Source organism: Eublepharis macularius, chromosome 6 (genome assembly GCF_028583425.1).
Source record: "Eublepharis macularius isolate TG4126 chromosome 6, MPM_Emac_v1.0, whole genome shotgun sequence".
Lineage (NCBI taxonomy): Eukaryota > Metazoa > Chordata > Lepidosauria > Squamata > Eublepharidae > Eublepharis > Eublepharis macularius.
The window spans coordinates 103,833,479-103,849,031 of record NC_072795.1 but is presented as its reverse complement, the minus strand read 5'-3'; the positions used below and the strand labels follow the sequence as shown (position 1 = coordinate 103,849,031).

The 15,553-nt window shown below is 44.1% G+C and overlaps 1 protein-coding gene across 1 annotated transcript in view; it reads right to left on the bottom strand.

Moving 5' to 3' along the window:
• Positions 1 to 813: 813 nt before the first annotated feature.
• The window catches only part of LOC129332235 (putative lysosomal acid lipase/cholesteryl ester hydrolase), a 35,218-nt gene continuing 20,478 nt past the window's right edge, over positions 814 to 15,553 (bottom strand). The window contains exons 3-9 of the mRNA XM_054983192.1: positions 14,155 to 14,353; positions 12,806 to 12,915; positions 11,214 to 11,350; positions 8,590 to 8,736; positions 6,783 to 6,854; positions 1,615 to 1,686; positions 814 to 1,047 (exon numbers count right to left, since the gene is read on the bottom strand). Of these exons, the coding sequence (XP_054839167.1) occupies positions 814 to 1,047; positions 1,615 to 1,686; positions 6,783 to 6,854; positions 8,590 to 8,736; positions 11,214 to 11,350; positions 12,806 to 12,915; positions 14,155 to 14,353 (971 nt within the window). The remainder of the gene's footprint in view (positions 1,048 to 1,614; positions 1,687 to 6,782; positions 6,855 to 8,589; positions 8,737 to 11,213; positions 11,351 to 12,805; positions 12,916 to 14,154; positions 14,354 to 15,553) is intronic.

The window sequence follows — 15,553 nt, the reverse complement described above, 5'->3', positions numbered from 1 at the left end:
GAGGTGCTAGACATAGCTTTCTCCCACAACATGGCTTTCAAACAAGAGGCCCGATTTCCTCTTGCTTTAGGAGTAAATAGCTGGCAATGTTTGCACTGCTCAACTACATGGCCTCCGCCTGAACAGCTCAGGCATAAAAAAATGGCCATTGGTCTTCACCATTTTCACCCTGAATTCCTCACACTTCAAAAACAAAGACTTGTCCACCGTGATGAAGCTCGAGGAGAGAGAGAGAGAAAAGAACAAGTCAGGGAGGAAAGACAAGTAGCTGTTGCCTTTCACGGAGATCAGAGAAAATAAAAACAAGTCAAAGGGGGGAAAGGCGAGAGAAGTCAGAAAATTAGGCAAAGAGAAAACTTTACCCCAATGCCAAAAAAGGGGGCAACTCCTCTGACTCGTGTGACCATTTCAATTGAAACCACTCTGGGACGGTTGGAAGGGGAAGAGTCACCCCCCTCAACACCCTAAAAGCTAGAAAAATCCTGTTCTGAGCGGCCAGCCTGCCGCAAGCAGAGTCCCAATGTGTGCGCGCACTGAAGACCATAGATGAATTTTATTTTCCCTGACGGGGCAGCACAGTTTTTAATTTAACACATCCACTGAGGCTGTGTAGATTTAAAATACTTAGGAGCAGCACAACAATTCTATTTCTTGCAATACATTGCTGTACTACAAGCAGACAGAAAGACTGATACTGTATGTGTTTTAAAAGAAGAAATGCCTTCACATGTTGAATTAATGAAACGGCAAAGCACTACACACTGACTTGTTGAAGCAGCATTTCACAATGACAGCTCCAAACACCCCACAGATCTATGGATTCTTCTGTATCAGCTGAATTATCTCTTCGTACAAGCGCTGTGGGGCATCAAGGCCCCAGATGAAATCCACATGTCCCCAATCAGGAATGTGCTTGTAGTAAACCAGGTTTGGAATCTGAGTCAGCAACAGGGCGACATCTTTGGGGTCTGCAATCTGGTCACGGCCACCGGACCACAAACTCGTTGGCACATGCATTTCTTCTATTTTGTAGTAAGGCGGTGTTGACTTAAAAAAAAGTGAGGAAACAAAATAATTGTAGTTTATAACACAGCAAAGGTTTCCTGATTAAAGCTATATGGAACAGTAAGAAATCATGTCATCGGAGGGAAGGGGGTCAACTCGTATTTTAGACAGAAAGAAATGGGTGTTTGAGAGAAACACCAATAATTTTTCACTGTTCAGGCCTACTTTGCACACTATACACAAATACATGAAATATGATTCATATGATTTAACCAGACCTGACCAAATCACAATCAGAAACCGGTCTCCTTCTATGAGAAAATGTGGAGAGTCCACTGCTGGCTGCCCCAAAAAGGGGTACGGTATTCTATCTGTCCGCTACTACCTCCCCTTTTTGTATGCTGATGGGCAGGAGTGCAGGACTGCCCATCTTGGAATGGTTTTATTAATTGCTGTTTTTATGCTGTGATTATTGTTTTTATGTTGTATTTTAATCAATGTTGTACCTCGCCCTGAGCCCGTGCGTAGGGAGGGCGGGTTAAAAATATAGTAAATAAATATAAATAAATAAATAAGAAAAGACCCTCAACAATAGTAAGGAATTCCTACCTGGTTATAGTGAGCCATGTTTTTCACCTTGCTTCCCCAGTCAAAAGCTCTGAAGTTCCCATACCTAAACATCTTAAAAAAATGCAAACTAGTATGCATCCTTATAAATATATCATAGCACCCGCACAGGCAGACACAAATAGCAAACACTGCAGATATTCACATAATCTGAAGGATCATCTGCTTTTGTATGTTCGTGTAAGCCAACAACAGTCACCAGACTGCCAAATGCAAGGTGGCCTGACTGGCATCAGCCAGAGCCCAGGCCTTCTCCCTCGTGGCTCCCACACTGGAAAAGGCTCCCTGAAGAAGTAAGGGGGGCCTGCATTGAAGATCTTTAGGAGGGGAGGTGAGACTAATTATTTTTCCTCAGGGCATTTGAGGGTATATGAACAGCAGGCATCTTGTACCCTTGGGAGCGGGGTGGGGGGCTGGTTAACACCTCCTTGAGAGAGGGGGTGGTTGCCCCACCCTTAAAACAGGATGCGATACACCCATTTCTAAAAAAGCCTACCCTAGAACTCTCGATCTCACTACCGACCAGTATCAAATGTTTCATTCTTGAGCAAGTGGTGGCTGGACAACTTCAAATTTTCCTAAGTCAGACAAATTATTCAGATTATTTCCAGACTGGTTTTTGGCCTGGTTATGGGACTGAAACAGCTTTCATTGCCCCAGTGGATTACCTGTGCTGGGAGATGGACAAAAGGAGTACAACTCTGTTGATGCTCCTGGTCCTCTGAGTGGCTTTTGACAGCACTGATCGTGATGATATCCTTCTGGACTGTGCCTTTCTGGTGTGGGAATGGGAGGCACTATTTTGCAGTGGTTGCAGCCCTACCTGGAGGGCAGGTTTCAGAAAATGATGTTGGAGGACTCTTGCTTAGCCCTTTGGCCTGTGGAGTTCTGCAAGGCTCCATCTTGTCCCCTATGCTTTTTATCGTCTACATGAAACTGCTGCATGAATCATTAAGAAATCTGGGCTGAGTAGTCATCAATGTGCAGGTGACATTCAGCTTTATCATGCACTTCTGGCTGATCCCAGGGAAGCTGTAGAAACACTGAACTGGAACCTGGAGGTAATTTTGGAGTGGACGCAGGCTAATAAACTGAACCTTAATCCCAACAAGACGGAGGTGCTATTGATTTGACCCAAGGTTTAAAGTGTCACCTGTTCTGGACGGTGTTGTGCACACACCCCTTGAAGGAACAGGTCCATAGCTTGGGGTGCTGTTGGACCCAGGTCTAGTGCTGGATAAGCAGGTGGCAGCTATGGCCAGAGGTGTCTTTCCCCAGCTTCAACCAGTTAGCCAGCTGCGTCCTTTCCTGGGCACAAAAGATCTGGCCACTGTGAGAGATACCCTAGTTACATCTAGGGTAGATTACTACAATGCACTGTATGTGGCGATGACCCTGAGATGTGTTTGGAAATTCCAAATAGTGCAGAATGCTACAGCCAGGATGCTGTTTGAAGTGGTTCACAGGGAACATATCACTCCAGTCTTAGCTCATCTACACTAGCTCCCAATCAGTTTCTAGACACAATTCAAGGTGCTGGTGCTGACATTGAAAGCCCTATATGGTTTGGAACCAACATACTTGAAGGACTGCCTACTCTCTTATGAATCTACCCAATCTTTGAAGGCCCTTCTTTAGGTGCCCCCACCTTCTGAGACTAGGCTGGAGGCACCCCGAAAGAGGGCCTTCTCAGTAGCAGCATCAAGACTCTGGCACTCTCTCCCTAGGGAGATCTGCCTTTCCCCTTCTATTGCTGTCTTCTGCCAGTGGGTGAAGAATTTCTTGTTCCACTTGGCATTCCCTCAATGATCCCCCCTCTCCAATGTTTTAACAGTTGTCTTTATCTTTTGTATTCTTTTTAAGCTCTGGTTTTAAATTATTTAAATGATGCATTTGTGTACTGGTTTTAATGGTTTTTTGAGATGAGATTTAAGATGAGATTTTAATTTGTTTTTCACTTCCTGTGCCTTGGCTTATGTGCTTTTAATTGTTTCAATTTTTTAAAAAAATGGAATGGCAGTTTATAGATTTTGAACTAAGTCATAGAATTGAAGTCTGAAGGGCCCCAATCTAATAAGCACCAGCGCATATGCTCAAAGGCAAAACTACACCTTCCCCTCCATTGAATCCGACAAATCATTCAGGTTGGCCTAATCAGAGACTGGGTGCTCAGCAATCAGTCCTAGAGGGCGTCAAGAAACGGTCTTGTCCCAGTTTTTTTTTGGTTCAGTTCAGCCTTTCAGTCTGATAGAAGCCCATAAAGTCATATGACTCTGCAGTAGAGGTGGGCACAATCCCAAAAAAAATACCAATCAAGCTGAACGTGGATCCACGCCGGCAATGACCCCAGATCACCGATCCACACTGATCAAGTCCCAATTCTGATCCGGGATCTGGGAGGCAAAAGCAGAGGGGCGCGCCCCCACACACACACTTAGAGCAGAGGGGGGGGGAGTTTTTAACCCAGCGACGAGCCACCTCCCCTCAGGGAGGGGACGTTTTCTCTCTCTCTCTCTCTCTCTCTCTCTCACACACACACACACACACTTAGAGCGGAGGGGGGGGGAGTTTTTAACCCGATGACGAGCCGCCTCCCCTCAGGGAGGGGACATTTTCACACACACACACACACACTTAGAGCAGGGGGGGAGTTTTTAACCCGTCCCTGCCTCTCCAAATAGAGAGAGACGCCCCGTCAACATATTTTAGTCAGCTTTTAAAAAATAACAGGGATAGAATCCTCCATTCCTCCCCACCCGATTTTAAAAGCAAGCAGCCAGTCTTCCAAAAGCATATTTTAAACAGGAAGAAAGTAAAACCAAGATCCACATGGATCCTTGCAGAGCCTATGGTTTTTCAAATAGGAAAAACACAAATGAAACATCAAATCACATATCACAGCCAGGTCCACAGACTGAAATATAAAAAACACAGATCCAAAAATATTTGGCACTGCCACGATGAAAAAACATGAATCTGAGACACGGATCCTCATGAATTCATATGATTTTTACATTGAAATAAAACAAAAAGGCTGTCATATTTTAGATCTTTTGGTCCTGTTTGTGGCATTGGACATGATCTGGGACAGTATACTGGATTTTGGGTGGCCCCACGTAAAAATCAAGAGGATCCATGAGGATCCGTGCTTTTGAACCATGTTTTTGCGCCGTGGCACTGCCACAAAGCAGTAGATGAATTATTTTTTTTGCCCCTTTTGTGGCAATGGACATGATCTGGTTTTGTATGGTGGATTTTGGGTGGCCCCATGTGAAAATCAAGAGGATCCATGAGGATTCGTGCTTTTAAACCATGTTTTTGTGCTGTGGCGCTGCCACAAAGCAGTGGATGAATGATTTTTTGGTCCCATTTGTGGCAATGGACATGATTTGGTATTGTATGGTTGATTTTGGGTGGCCCTACATAAAAATCACGAGGATCCATGAGGATCCATGCTTTTAGACCATGTTTTTGCACCGTGGGAGTGCCACGAAGCGGTGGATAACTGATTTTTTTTGCCCCTTTTGTGGCAATGGACATGATCTGGGATTGTATGGTGGATTTGGGGTGGTCCCATGTAAAAACCTAGAGGATCCATGCGGATCTGTGCTTTTGAACCGTATTTTTGCGCCATGGCGGTTCCACAAAGTAGTGTATGGATGAATTTTTTGGTCCCATTTGTGGCAACAGACATGGTCTGTGATTGTGTGGTGGATTTTGGATGGCCCCACTTAAAAATCAAGAGGATCCATGCGGATCAGTGCTTTTTTAGCATGTTTTTGTGCCGTGGCAGCACCACGGATTAGTGGATGCTTGATTGTTTTGTTGCTGTCTGTGTAGACTAGGACATGATCTATAATATGACAGCCTTTTTGTTTTGTTTCAATATAAAAATCATATGAATTCATGAGGATCTGTTTAAAATCATCTGGATCCAGCTTTTACCCACTCCCTTTTAAACACACACACAGAGCCATGAATGAGGTTTTCCCACAAAATACAGTGTTTTAAAATCAGGTTAAAAACAGAGAGTGACAGACAGAAAAACAGCCTTTCCTCCTACAAAGCCCCGTTTTTTAAAAAAGCAAAAAACGTTTGGAGTGCTCATGGCTACAGAACACCCCCTTCCCCCTCCCTCCCCTGGGTCTCTTGAGTGCGTTGCTGCTCCGTGGTTGGAAGGAAGCTCTGCTAATCAAGGAAAGCTGGGCTTCCATTCAGGTTTCCAGGGCGAAAGAAAGAGGGCAAACACAGCTCAGGCATTCCCCTGGCTCTGTTGCCCCAGGAATAGATTACTGGCACCTGATTATCTGCATCCCCAATCAGATCTCGATGGCCCAAAACAAGCCTCGATGAAGCCCCCCCCCCGAACGCTGGATCGGTCGCCGTAGATGGCACCGATCCGCCGGGTCCCGATCGTGCGAACACCATTATCGTGGGTATTTTTCTATCGTAATGCTGATCGTGCCCATCTCTACTCTGCAGTTTCAGAGCTGGGAATAAATTACCCAGGTGCAATGATGTCATAGCTTCAAGGTCATTCTAGTAAAGGATCTTGGGTAAGAGTACATGCACTGTCCTTTACTGGCTAATTGGGATCAGGCCAGTTGCTATACATTTGGATATAACAAGGGTCTTCATTCTAGCTTGCACAACCCTGGACCCTGTTGTCCTCCATATGGTTGCTGAAGGGTTTTCTGCTACCTGCTTTTGAGCACTTTACCCTGTGCTGGAGGCCTAGGAAGACTGATAAAGATCTGCTTCTCTACCTTGTGTCATTGTATCTACACGTATTCACAGAGTTGTCTTGTTCAGGTCAAAATGTGCTTTCCCATCATAATATTGCTTAGCTTGTCTTATGCTACCAAAACTCAGTAGGCGTACAAAGACCCACATGTTTTGCCAACTTCTCAAGTGCATATCCAATATGCTAAAGAAACACAGAAAACGTGCATTCCATATTCAAATGGTATTTCTTATCAACAAGCAAATATTTTCCAGGTGTGTGCTCCTGAGATACCATATGGTAGTTTTACAAGGGAAGCAATAAATCTATTAATCTGAATTCTGCTAGTATTGTTGCTTTTATACCCTTAATCATTTATTGGATTCTGAACACACAATACTAACAGGAAAAACTACTAAAAATGTACCTGACTCCAATGAAGCACATTCTGGACAGATGTGTCAGCAGGAGTATGTGCTGTATATACATTCATTCGACTCTGTAAAATTGGAAGAAATGTATGTTTGAAAAGAAGGGGTAAATAAAAACCAACATACATTTATTCATCAAAAAACGTAAGAGCCACCTTGTTCCGTTTTAATATTTATTTTGTATGAACAAAATGAATGCTGTGCAGGTTCACATCAAACTTTAAATGTGGGTATCATGTAGACTGCGGAAAATTAACAGTTCGAGTGACTTCCTATTTGAATATATAACATACTCAAAAGTTACACAGATGTGCAATTTGTTTGGTAAAAAATCCTGAGTATTACTCAATTTGGTAACATTTGGTATTACTGAATTGATTCAGCAATATTAAACTGAAGTTTACCAAACCAAATCAGCCAAATTTTTTTCAGGTGCGCATCTCTAGTAACCACCCATATTTCTTCAGCTAAGTCACCTTGACTCAGTAATTTAACTGTAGTTCTTAGCATAAAGTTAACCAAATGAAAGCAAGCTGATTTTTAAGATGGCATTTCTAGTTAATTATTATTGCATGATTTCACATTCAGAACAGAACTGATAATGCACTACACTTTTTCCCAGGGCAGACACTAACATAATTGTTTGCTATGATGTGATGGAATGGGCTTTTAAATGAATGGTTTACTAAGTACAGCACCCAGAGAGTGGAAAATAAAAGGTTTAAAAATGCCTGAAGGGAGAATGATTGATAGGCTGCTCCCCCCTCTCTGTGATTGGCCAGTGAGAAGGTAACAATCGGTGCTAACAGAATGGTTAGGAGGAGTTAAAGTCTGGAGTCTGATAAGGAGGGTCAGACTAGTAATCCTGTGTGTGAAGAAAAAAGGAAAAGTTTGACTTAACTGGGACAGCTTTAGGCTTAAAGAAAACTTTTAGTTAAAGTACTTAAATGAGAAATCCAACACTGATTTACACAGACTGGGGAACTGGGGGCGGGGGTGTTGTTGACAGAGGAAGTGGGTAGTGTAAGGGGACTCCCCTTCAGCCAAGTGATCAGGGTTATGTCTTTTGGAGAAAAAAAATTCCTACCTAGTGTCTAAAAAGGAGGGGGGTGGCTCTGAGGAGGACCCTAGGTCTGGTGTAAAGGGAAAAGAGTGCTGTATTGAAGTCAGAACACCTGAGCTGTAAAATGAAATCTATGAAGGGATCTTGTTAATGTAGCCTAAGTCTGAAACTACCAACCTCTCACTTTTAAGATCTGTAACTACTGAAATGAAGCCTTAAGAAGATTATTGTACCTAATGCTTATATTCTGTTCTACAATCAAAATTTACCTCAGCTTTACTTTCCCTGACAACCCTGCCTGTTTAATAAACCTGCTGTGCCCTCTTGAACTGTACTCAGGCTCTAGTGCCATTTCATTTAAGAAAGATATGGGCTCTTGCTTCTCCCCTGCCAAGCAATTAGGCTGGGATATAAGCCATAAATATATAAGTTTTTAAGAGTGGGGCAAAAAGAACTTTAAGTAATGCCCAGAAAAAACACTACCAGAGGCTGCCCAGCCCCAGCAAACATTTTGAAGGGAAAATCTGCCTCAAGGCAGGGGGAGTATGTGGGGGCCAACACTATATATGGCTCCATAAAGGGGCAATGATCAATAACTAGATCCTGTGCCCAGCCCTCTCTCTACAGAACTGAACACATGCAGTTGAATTCTTGCTTTCCATTCACTCCAAAGAGGCTTCATCCACACCTAGATCCTGAGGAATGCAAAGACATATCTGCTAGGTTCACAAGGAACTTACAAAGTTTAGATTTCTTTCATTACACCCAGTAAATAAAAAGATGACATTTCCACAAAGCGTATCAAGGAAGTTGTGGTCACAAAGGTGGGAAAGAAGGCACCTTATAACTGCAATATAGGGCAAAAACTTCTTTTCTCCAAATATTACCTGCCAAAACAAGAACAGTGAGTACACAAGGTCATTCTCTTATTTTCTTGACTTGGAAGATTTCTGACATCATTAATCAAGGAGCAAAACATGACAGAGAATTTGATAATCTACCCATAAACCCACAGCAAACAATCCAAGAGAAAAATCTATGCATGGTTTGATTCCAGTGTGGAGTAGAGATTTGCGTAGGAAGGGTCTCTGGCTCAGTGACAGAGCATCTGCTTGACGTGCAGAATCAATCTCTGGGGATCAGGTAGTAGGTGATGAGAAAGACCTCCACATGAGACCTCCCTGGAAAGCTGCTGCTAGTCTGAATAGATAATACTGACCTAGGTGGAACAAGGGTCTGATTCATTATAAGACAGCTTCATGTGCGAGTGCTGGACTCAGATCAGGATTCAAAATTCTGCTAAGCCATGAAGGTCACCAGGTGATCCCAAGCCAGTCTTATTTTCTCAACCTAACCTACTTCACAGGGTTGTTGTGAAGATCAAACAGAGGTAAGGAAACCACATTTGCTGCTCTAAGTACCTTGGAGGAAAGGCAGAATAAAAACATGGGGGACAGAGAGGCCTCTTCTGCATGGGCAATTTACTCCTGCCTTCTTGAGCGTTCACTCCTCAAGGATCAGATTCATTCTGGTCACTTTTCTGCATGCCACTTCTAATCCCGGTGTGGGTGCCATCTTTTTTTGTTCACACCACCATGAAATAAAAAGAGTTATGTGGTGAGGTGTAGACATCACTGTTGACATCACTGTCAGCATCACTGGTGCCATCACATCACCACCACCACCACCACCACCTTTTTTATTTTCGTGTGTGCCCAATCACATAATAATGTTATGACAACCAAAGGCTGAAATATAGCATGAAAACGTCTGAGGACTTTCTCAAATTTTCTAATGGAAGAATTCTGCCTATAATTTCCTGGTAGTTGGCAATCCAAAAATTCAGGGCTGAAGATGAGTAGACCTCCCTCCACGCAGTGTCACCTTTCCAGCCTTCTTTATTTGCTGGTGCTGACTGGAATCTAGCTCCAGAGCTCCGGCCATCCTAGTCATCTGCTCTGTAAACAAGCAGTCATCATCTGAGGGGAAGATAGGCGTAGATTCCCCTACTGGTTCTTCCTGGGCTACATCAGAAGCCATCTTGGTAAAGTCTGAGTAGGAGGCTACATCCTTGTCCTTGGATTCAGAAAAGACAGCCGGGGGGAGGGGGGGTTGGTTCTGAGGAGTTGGAGCTGCCAATGGGGCCAATGTCAGAATGAGCACCAGAACTGAAGGTATAGGCAGGGCCAGAGGCACTGGGAAGGCAGTGATATAGACATGTAGCCATCCCATGAAGTTCTGCCAAGAGATCATCGGGCGCAGGGATGGGGTCGCACAGGAAGGCTGAAGTTGAAGGGGCCGTTTCAGTGGGCCACGTTACTGAGGGCATGGATGGTTGTAGCTGAGTGACCGAACCTCCCAGAGCCAGGGGTGCAACAGTCTGATTCAAAGGGATGTCCTCCAGTAGAAATAAGCTTTCCTTGCCTGTGTATGGTGAAGGAGTCGAAGCAGGAGACGGTGTGTTAGAATGCTTTATCCGTTCCTCACTCCTGAAAGCTGGGGTGGAAACTGGAGTCAGTTCCGAGACACAACACTTTCTTTTTCATGGAGAGGAGGATGCCATGGAACTCAGATGGTATTTGGACTTGTCCTTATGCTTTTTAGCTGGATGTTCTGTTGAGGAACGTTCTGGGACAGATGGAACCGTAGATCAATCCGAATGCCAGTCCAGTGCTCGTGTTTCCAGAGCCTGCAAGTAGTTTGGCATCATAGATGGACCTGCAAGGGGCACCTTGCAGCAGATAGCTTTCCTGCCAGGGTATTGGAGCCAGCTAGGACTTTCTCCCAAAGTGCTGCTTTAAGTCTAGAAGCTCTGTCGCTTCTGGTTTTCGATCTGAAGAGCTGACAATGCTTACACCTGGCCATATTATGTGACTTGCATAAATTGTGCTCATCAGTGTGGAGCATTTTCGTCTTGCACTGTGAGCAACTTTTAAAGAGCAATTTTTGAGATATGTTGAATGATACTTTTTCTTCCTAGATGAAATCAGATAAAAAGGAGTTTTCCTAAGGTGAACACAGTGCTGCTAAAAAAAGAACCTCTCCTGACGGTAGTGAAAAAGGCACTGAGGGAACGGGAGGGTGCCTCCCCTTCAGGAGCATGGTGTTTTGGCAGGAATGGGCCATGCAGGCACTGGTAGGGGAGGCGCCCCTTCTATTGGGTCTTAAAGCTAGAAACTTTTTCACTGCAGCTGGCCTGTGCATGTGGGACTACACAGAAAGAGACAATGATGAACCAACAGTTTCTTCAGTCTTTTGTTCAAATGGTCTATCTTTTCTTCAGGTATGAAGAATGAGAGAGATACTCATTCCCTAGTACCAGTGTTCACACTATAAATCAAAACACTTTATCCAGAATGCCTACCTTAAGCAGGACCTCAGGAATCTTTCCAAGCACAGTCAGGGGGCCGTATGAAAACTTCATTGTGGCAATTGGCCCTAATCCAAATAACATTTTGATCTTCTTAGCTAGTTGTGGCATGGTTGAAAATGCAATGAAGGCTGGTGTGGAGGGAGCAGAGAAGAGGAGAGAAATGGTTATTAAATTTACAGCCAAACCTAATATGAATATCATGACATCTAATTCTGAACATGGCCACATAACACAGATAAATAAGTCCACATAGAGGTCATGTCCAGAGAAGGGGGATTTTTCTGCAAACCTGAAAAATACCAAATATTTAAAAGGGGGGAGAATTTATAAGAACCCCCAAACTGTGTAAGTACACTAGGTCAGGCTTGTAAAGGATAAAGAGTGCTCGCAGTGCTTGGCTGCCATTTTCAGGGTTGCGCAGCAACCTCAGTAAACATTGCTAGAACGAGCAGTGGTGAAAGCAGCCCCCAGAACTGAAGAAGCTAGTCCGTCAGGGAGAGAGGGTGGTCAAGCAGTCCTGGTCTACTGACTGGTGGGGGGCAAGGGAGGGAGAAGAATGTGGCAGAAGCCACTGCCAGCCATAGAAGGAGCCGTAGAGACAACGTGGCCAGGAGCAGAGCCACTGCCTCCTCTTCTCTTCCCTAGCCATCGCCACTCTGCTTTGCTTCTGCCAGGGAAAGCAAAAAAGGAGCAGGGAGTGGGAAGAAGGCGAGGAGTCAGTGCTGCTGCTGCTGCTTTCCTTTCTGAACTTACTCCCTATATAGGACAGAAGGCAGTCAAGTGCCTGCATCTGGGAGAACTGGCACCCCAGTTCACACCTGAGACACATGGTGGACAAGCAGTGGTAGCAGAAGTGCTTTACTCCATCTCCAGGTGAATTTCTCATAGGTCCCTGGTGGGTTTATCCTACTTTTATCACAAAGGCAATCAAACATACGGCATTTTAATTCCCCCCTGAGCGTCTGAAAATACCTCCATTTTATGGCTTAAGGCCATAAAAATCAACAGGGCCTTAAAATGTTTAAGATTGTATGCTTCTTCAGTAATGCTGTCTATTGCAACCCACAAAGTGTTTGATAGCATCCCTGGTTTTTGGTACTGGCAAGCAAACAGCAAAAAAAAGCCAAGCAGTTTGTCAAGCTCATGGAGGGGGTAGACATGATGCAGAGGCCTATTCTACATCATACATAATCTTTTTATAAAGTTTTATAATGTGCCTTGACAATTATTTATTTGTGGCATGTATAAACTACCTTTCAGCATAAGCCCAAGATGCCTTATGCTGAAATCCTATAGAGATACTCCACTGAAATCTACCGGCTTAGGCTGCAGGAACTCTGTACAGGATTCCAGGGTTAATATGCTTCATCTTGATTCAGTTTAGCAGCAAATCAAGGGTGACCAGATGCATTTACAAGAAGGCTATCAGAACAAAATGAACTTTCATTAGCATTCAGCGCTACACCTCTAAGTACTGGACTATTGCCAAACTCTCTGCAGGAAGTGACAAACAGCACCAAGCGTCTGAATGAATTTGTACCTAACAGATTTGCTAACAGGCACAAACAAGCTAGTTAACCAACCTGTTGTGACGCCCTCAGAAAAGCCAACATAGTATATATGCTCCTGTCCAGTTTTGTCCAGGATAAAATTTACTGAAGCTGGGAGGTCATATTTAGCCATTTCATCAAAACTGTAAAGGAAGAGGGATAGCAGATAACATTTAACGTATGCCAAAAGGATCCACATCACCCAGCCCTCAGTTTCCTAAAATGCTTTGCTACCCACCAGTGGGGCAGACCTGCTTCCTTCTAGGAGACGAGGGGCCATGTCATACCTCCCCCACGGACTCACCATCGCTACCTTGCCTGTTTAGTTCCCCCACTCAAGAAAGAGATTGTAGTATCCTACTGCATGAGTTGTAAAAGTTGTAAAGCATTTGTAAATTAAAAATTAGCCACTGTCACTCTACTTAAGACCAGCCTACCTTCCATGGCTCTTGCAAGAGTAACAAAATGGAATAATTTCAACGATTGCTCTAAGATCCTTGGATGAAATGACTGAACAGCTTTCTCAGAAAAAAACATGGACCAATTTATGTTATTTACCTCCATGCCATGAAAAGCTTCAACTATGCATTTCCATCCATTTCACCTCTATGAAAGGGGCAGGATGCTTTTCTCCGAGCCCCTTGGCAACCTCAGCACAATCTCAATAAGGCAGCAGGGTGGGGACCAATTTAAAGCAGAAGAGAGATGTCCAAGCAGAATCCTTCTATAATCACACTCCCCTTCCTACACTACTTTTCTAAAAATCTGTTTTTCTCCAAGATTAGATGAAACCCCCATGGTATGGGGGGGGGAGTTTTTAAAAGGCAGTTTGAGGGGAAAGGAACCAGCCAACAGAGAAATTAGCCCTGTTCACATTACAGTGAGCACCGTACATGCTGCCTGTACATCTGTTTGTAAGAAAGAGACAGTGTGTGTTCTCTTTATTTTTATATGATCGGAAGAGAAACCAAAGTATTGGAGAACAAGGGAACGACACCTAGATAAATGTGGATTTTGAATCACACATTCGGTTGTACATTCACCGACAGTAACGTGAGAATTACTCAATGCACATACAAAGTGCATACTGTACATGGACTCTACATGCCTTCACTATATCTTGTGAACAGAAACAGACAAACCGAGCAAGCACAGTTCCCTAAAGCCTGTACATGGTAGGCATCAGTCCTCACTTTTCCGGCAAGGCCACATCATATTTAGTCACATTTCATTCAAAGCTTTAACATCTAATGATTTTATCAAAGCCTTTATTCATCCCTTGACACCGATATTATTCCCTTGCTACGTGCAATAAGAACAACTTAGCTGGGACGCATAACCAAATACCAGCAACATGCAGTTATTTTGTAAGCTCACTTTACCTGAAGATCCAGAATTCTACTTGCTTCACTGTATAGTTTATGTGCTTTTGAGACCAAGTATTACCTCTGCTGTTTCCTAACCAAACATCATAGCCAGCATCAGCCAGCATAAAGCCCAGGCTGTTGTAGTCAAAATTTAACACCCAGATACTGGCAGCTGTGATCGCACCATGCTGTAGAAAGACCACTGGTTTAGGATCTGAAAAGAAAGCATTTTAACATCATTCACATTCTGTTGCTAATGCATGATCTCTTTTATGCCAGAATATGGACCACGCTGCATCACCTGTAGATTTGAGGCACACAGCATGTAGCTTTTACAAGTGGTGGCTTTTGGCCTGCAGTGAATTACTTCTGATTGAGAAAGGTAAAGGAACATTTAAAATTCAACATATATTTTGAATTATGAAGGTGTCAGTTGATGTGCAGGTGTGGGAATCAAAACACAGGCAGCAGAGTGACGTGGGAAAACAACCTTTCGCATTAACTGGATCTCTCTGACTGCATGCCCTGAAACCCTGTAACACTACCAATATGGATCCAACCCTTGCTTTGATTTACCTTTGCAATAAGCACCTTGGAATGTGCCCAGAATAGATATGCACTTTAAAAGCAACCTTGAGATTGGGAAGGAAGGACTTATTGTTCTAAAGGCTTGCTGCCTACAATTAGGAGGTCAAATATGTATGCTGTACAAAGTTTTAAATTAAATTAAAACCACTAGGGCGTCAAATTAATACTTTCACAGCTTTGTTGCTTTCTAACAAGAGCAGGCAAAAAAGGAGAAACAGCAGTTTTCAGAAATGATGGCTACAATAGCTCAACATGGAGAGTAAGATGTGTTGCCAAGTAGGCCCCCTCCCCTGCTTCAAAGCCTGCTATGAACTGTGTTAAAGTTTCCTGTGTTGCTGTTTTATTGCTGCACCAAAGACTGCTTTGCACGTGTGTGTTCTGGTACACGTGTCAGTTTCCTGCCTGCGTGTCAATTACCCTGCTGCTGTAATAGACTGTGTAGTTTACTGACTCCATGTTTGGTTAACTGCACAAAGGACTCTCTTTCTGGGCAGCCCTGCCCTGACCTGTATCTGGAATTCCCAGTGTGTGTTTGGACTGTGTGCCCTGTGCCTGCATTGCCATCTGCCACGGACCGTGCCTGTCCCCTGCTTTGGACTGTGTTTTGTGTGCTGTTCCCCCTGCCTCCATGGAAGCCTGCCTCATATGGGCCCAAGCCGCTGCTAGCAGCCGGGCGCCTGCCGGGGAAACCTCCAGCGAGCCTGGCTAGGCGCTCCCTGGTCAGTTCCCGCCTGGAGCCTCCCGCGGGTAGGTCGCCGAGCTTGCCCTCGCTACCGGGCAGCCTGCTAACCAGCCCCAGCTATGCCCAGCCAGCATCCATGTTCTC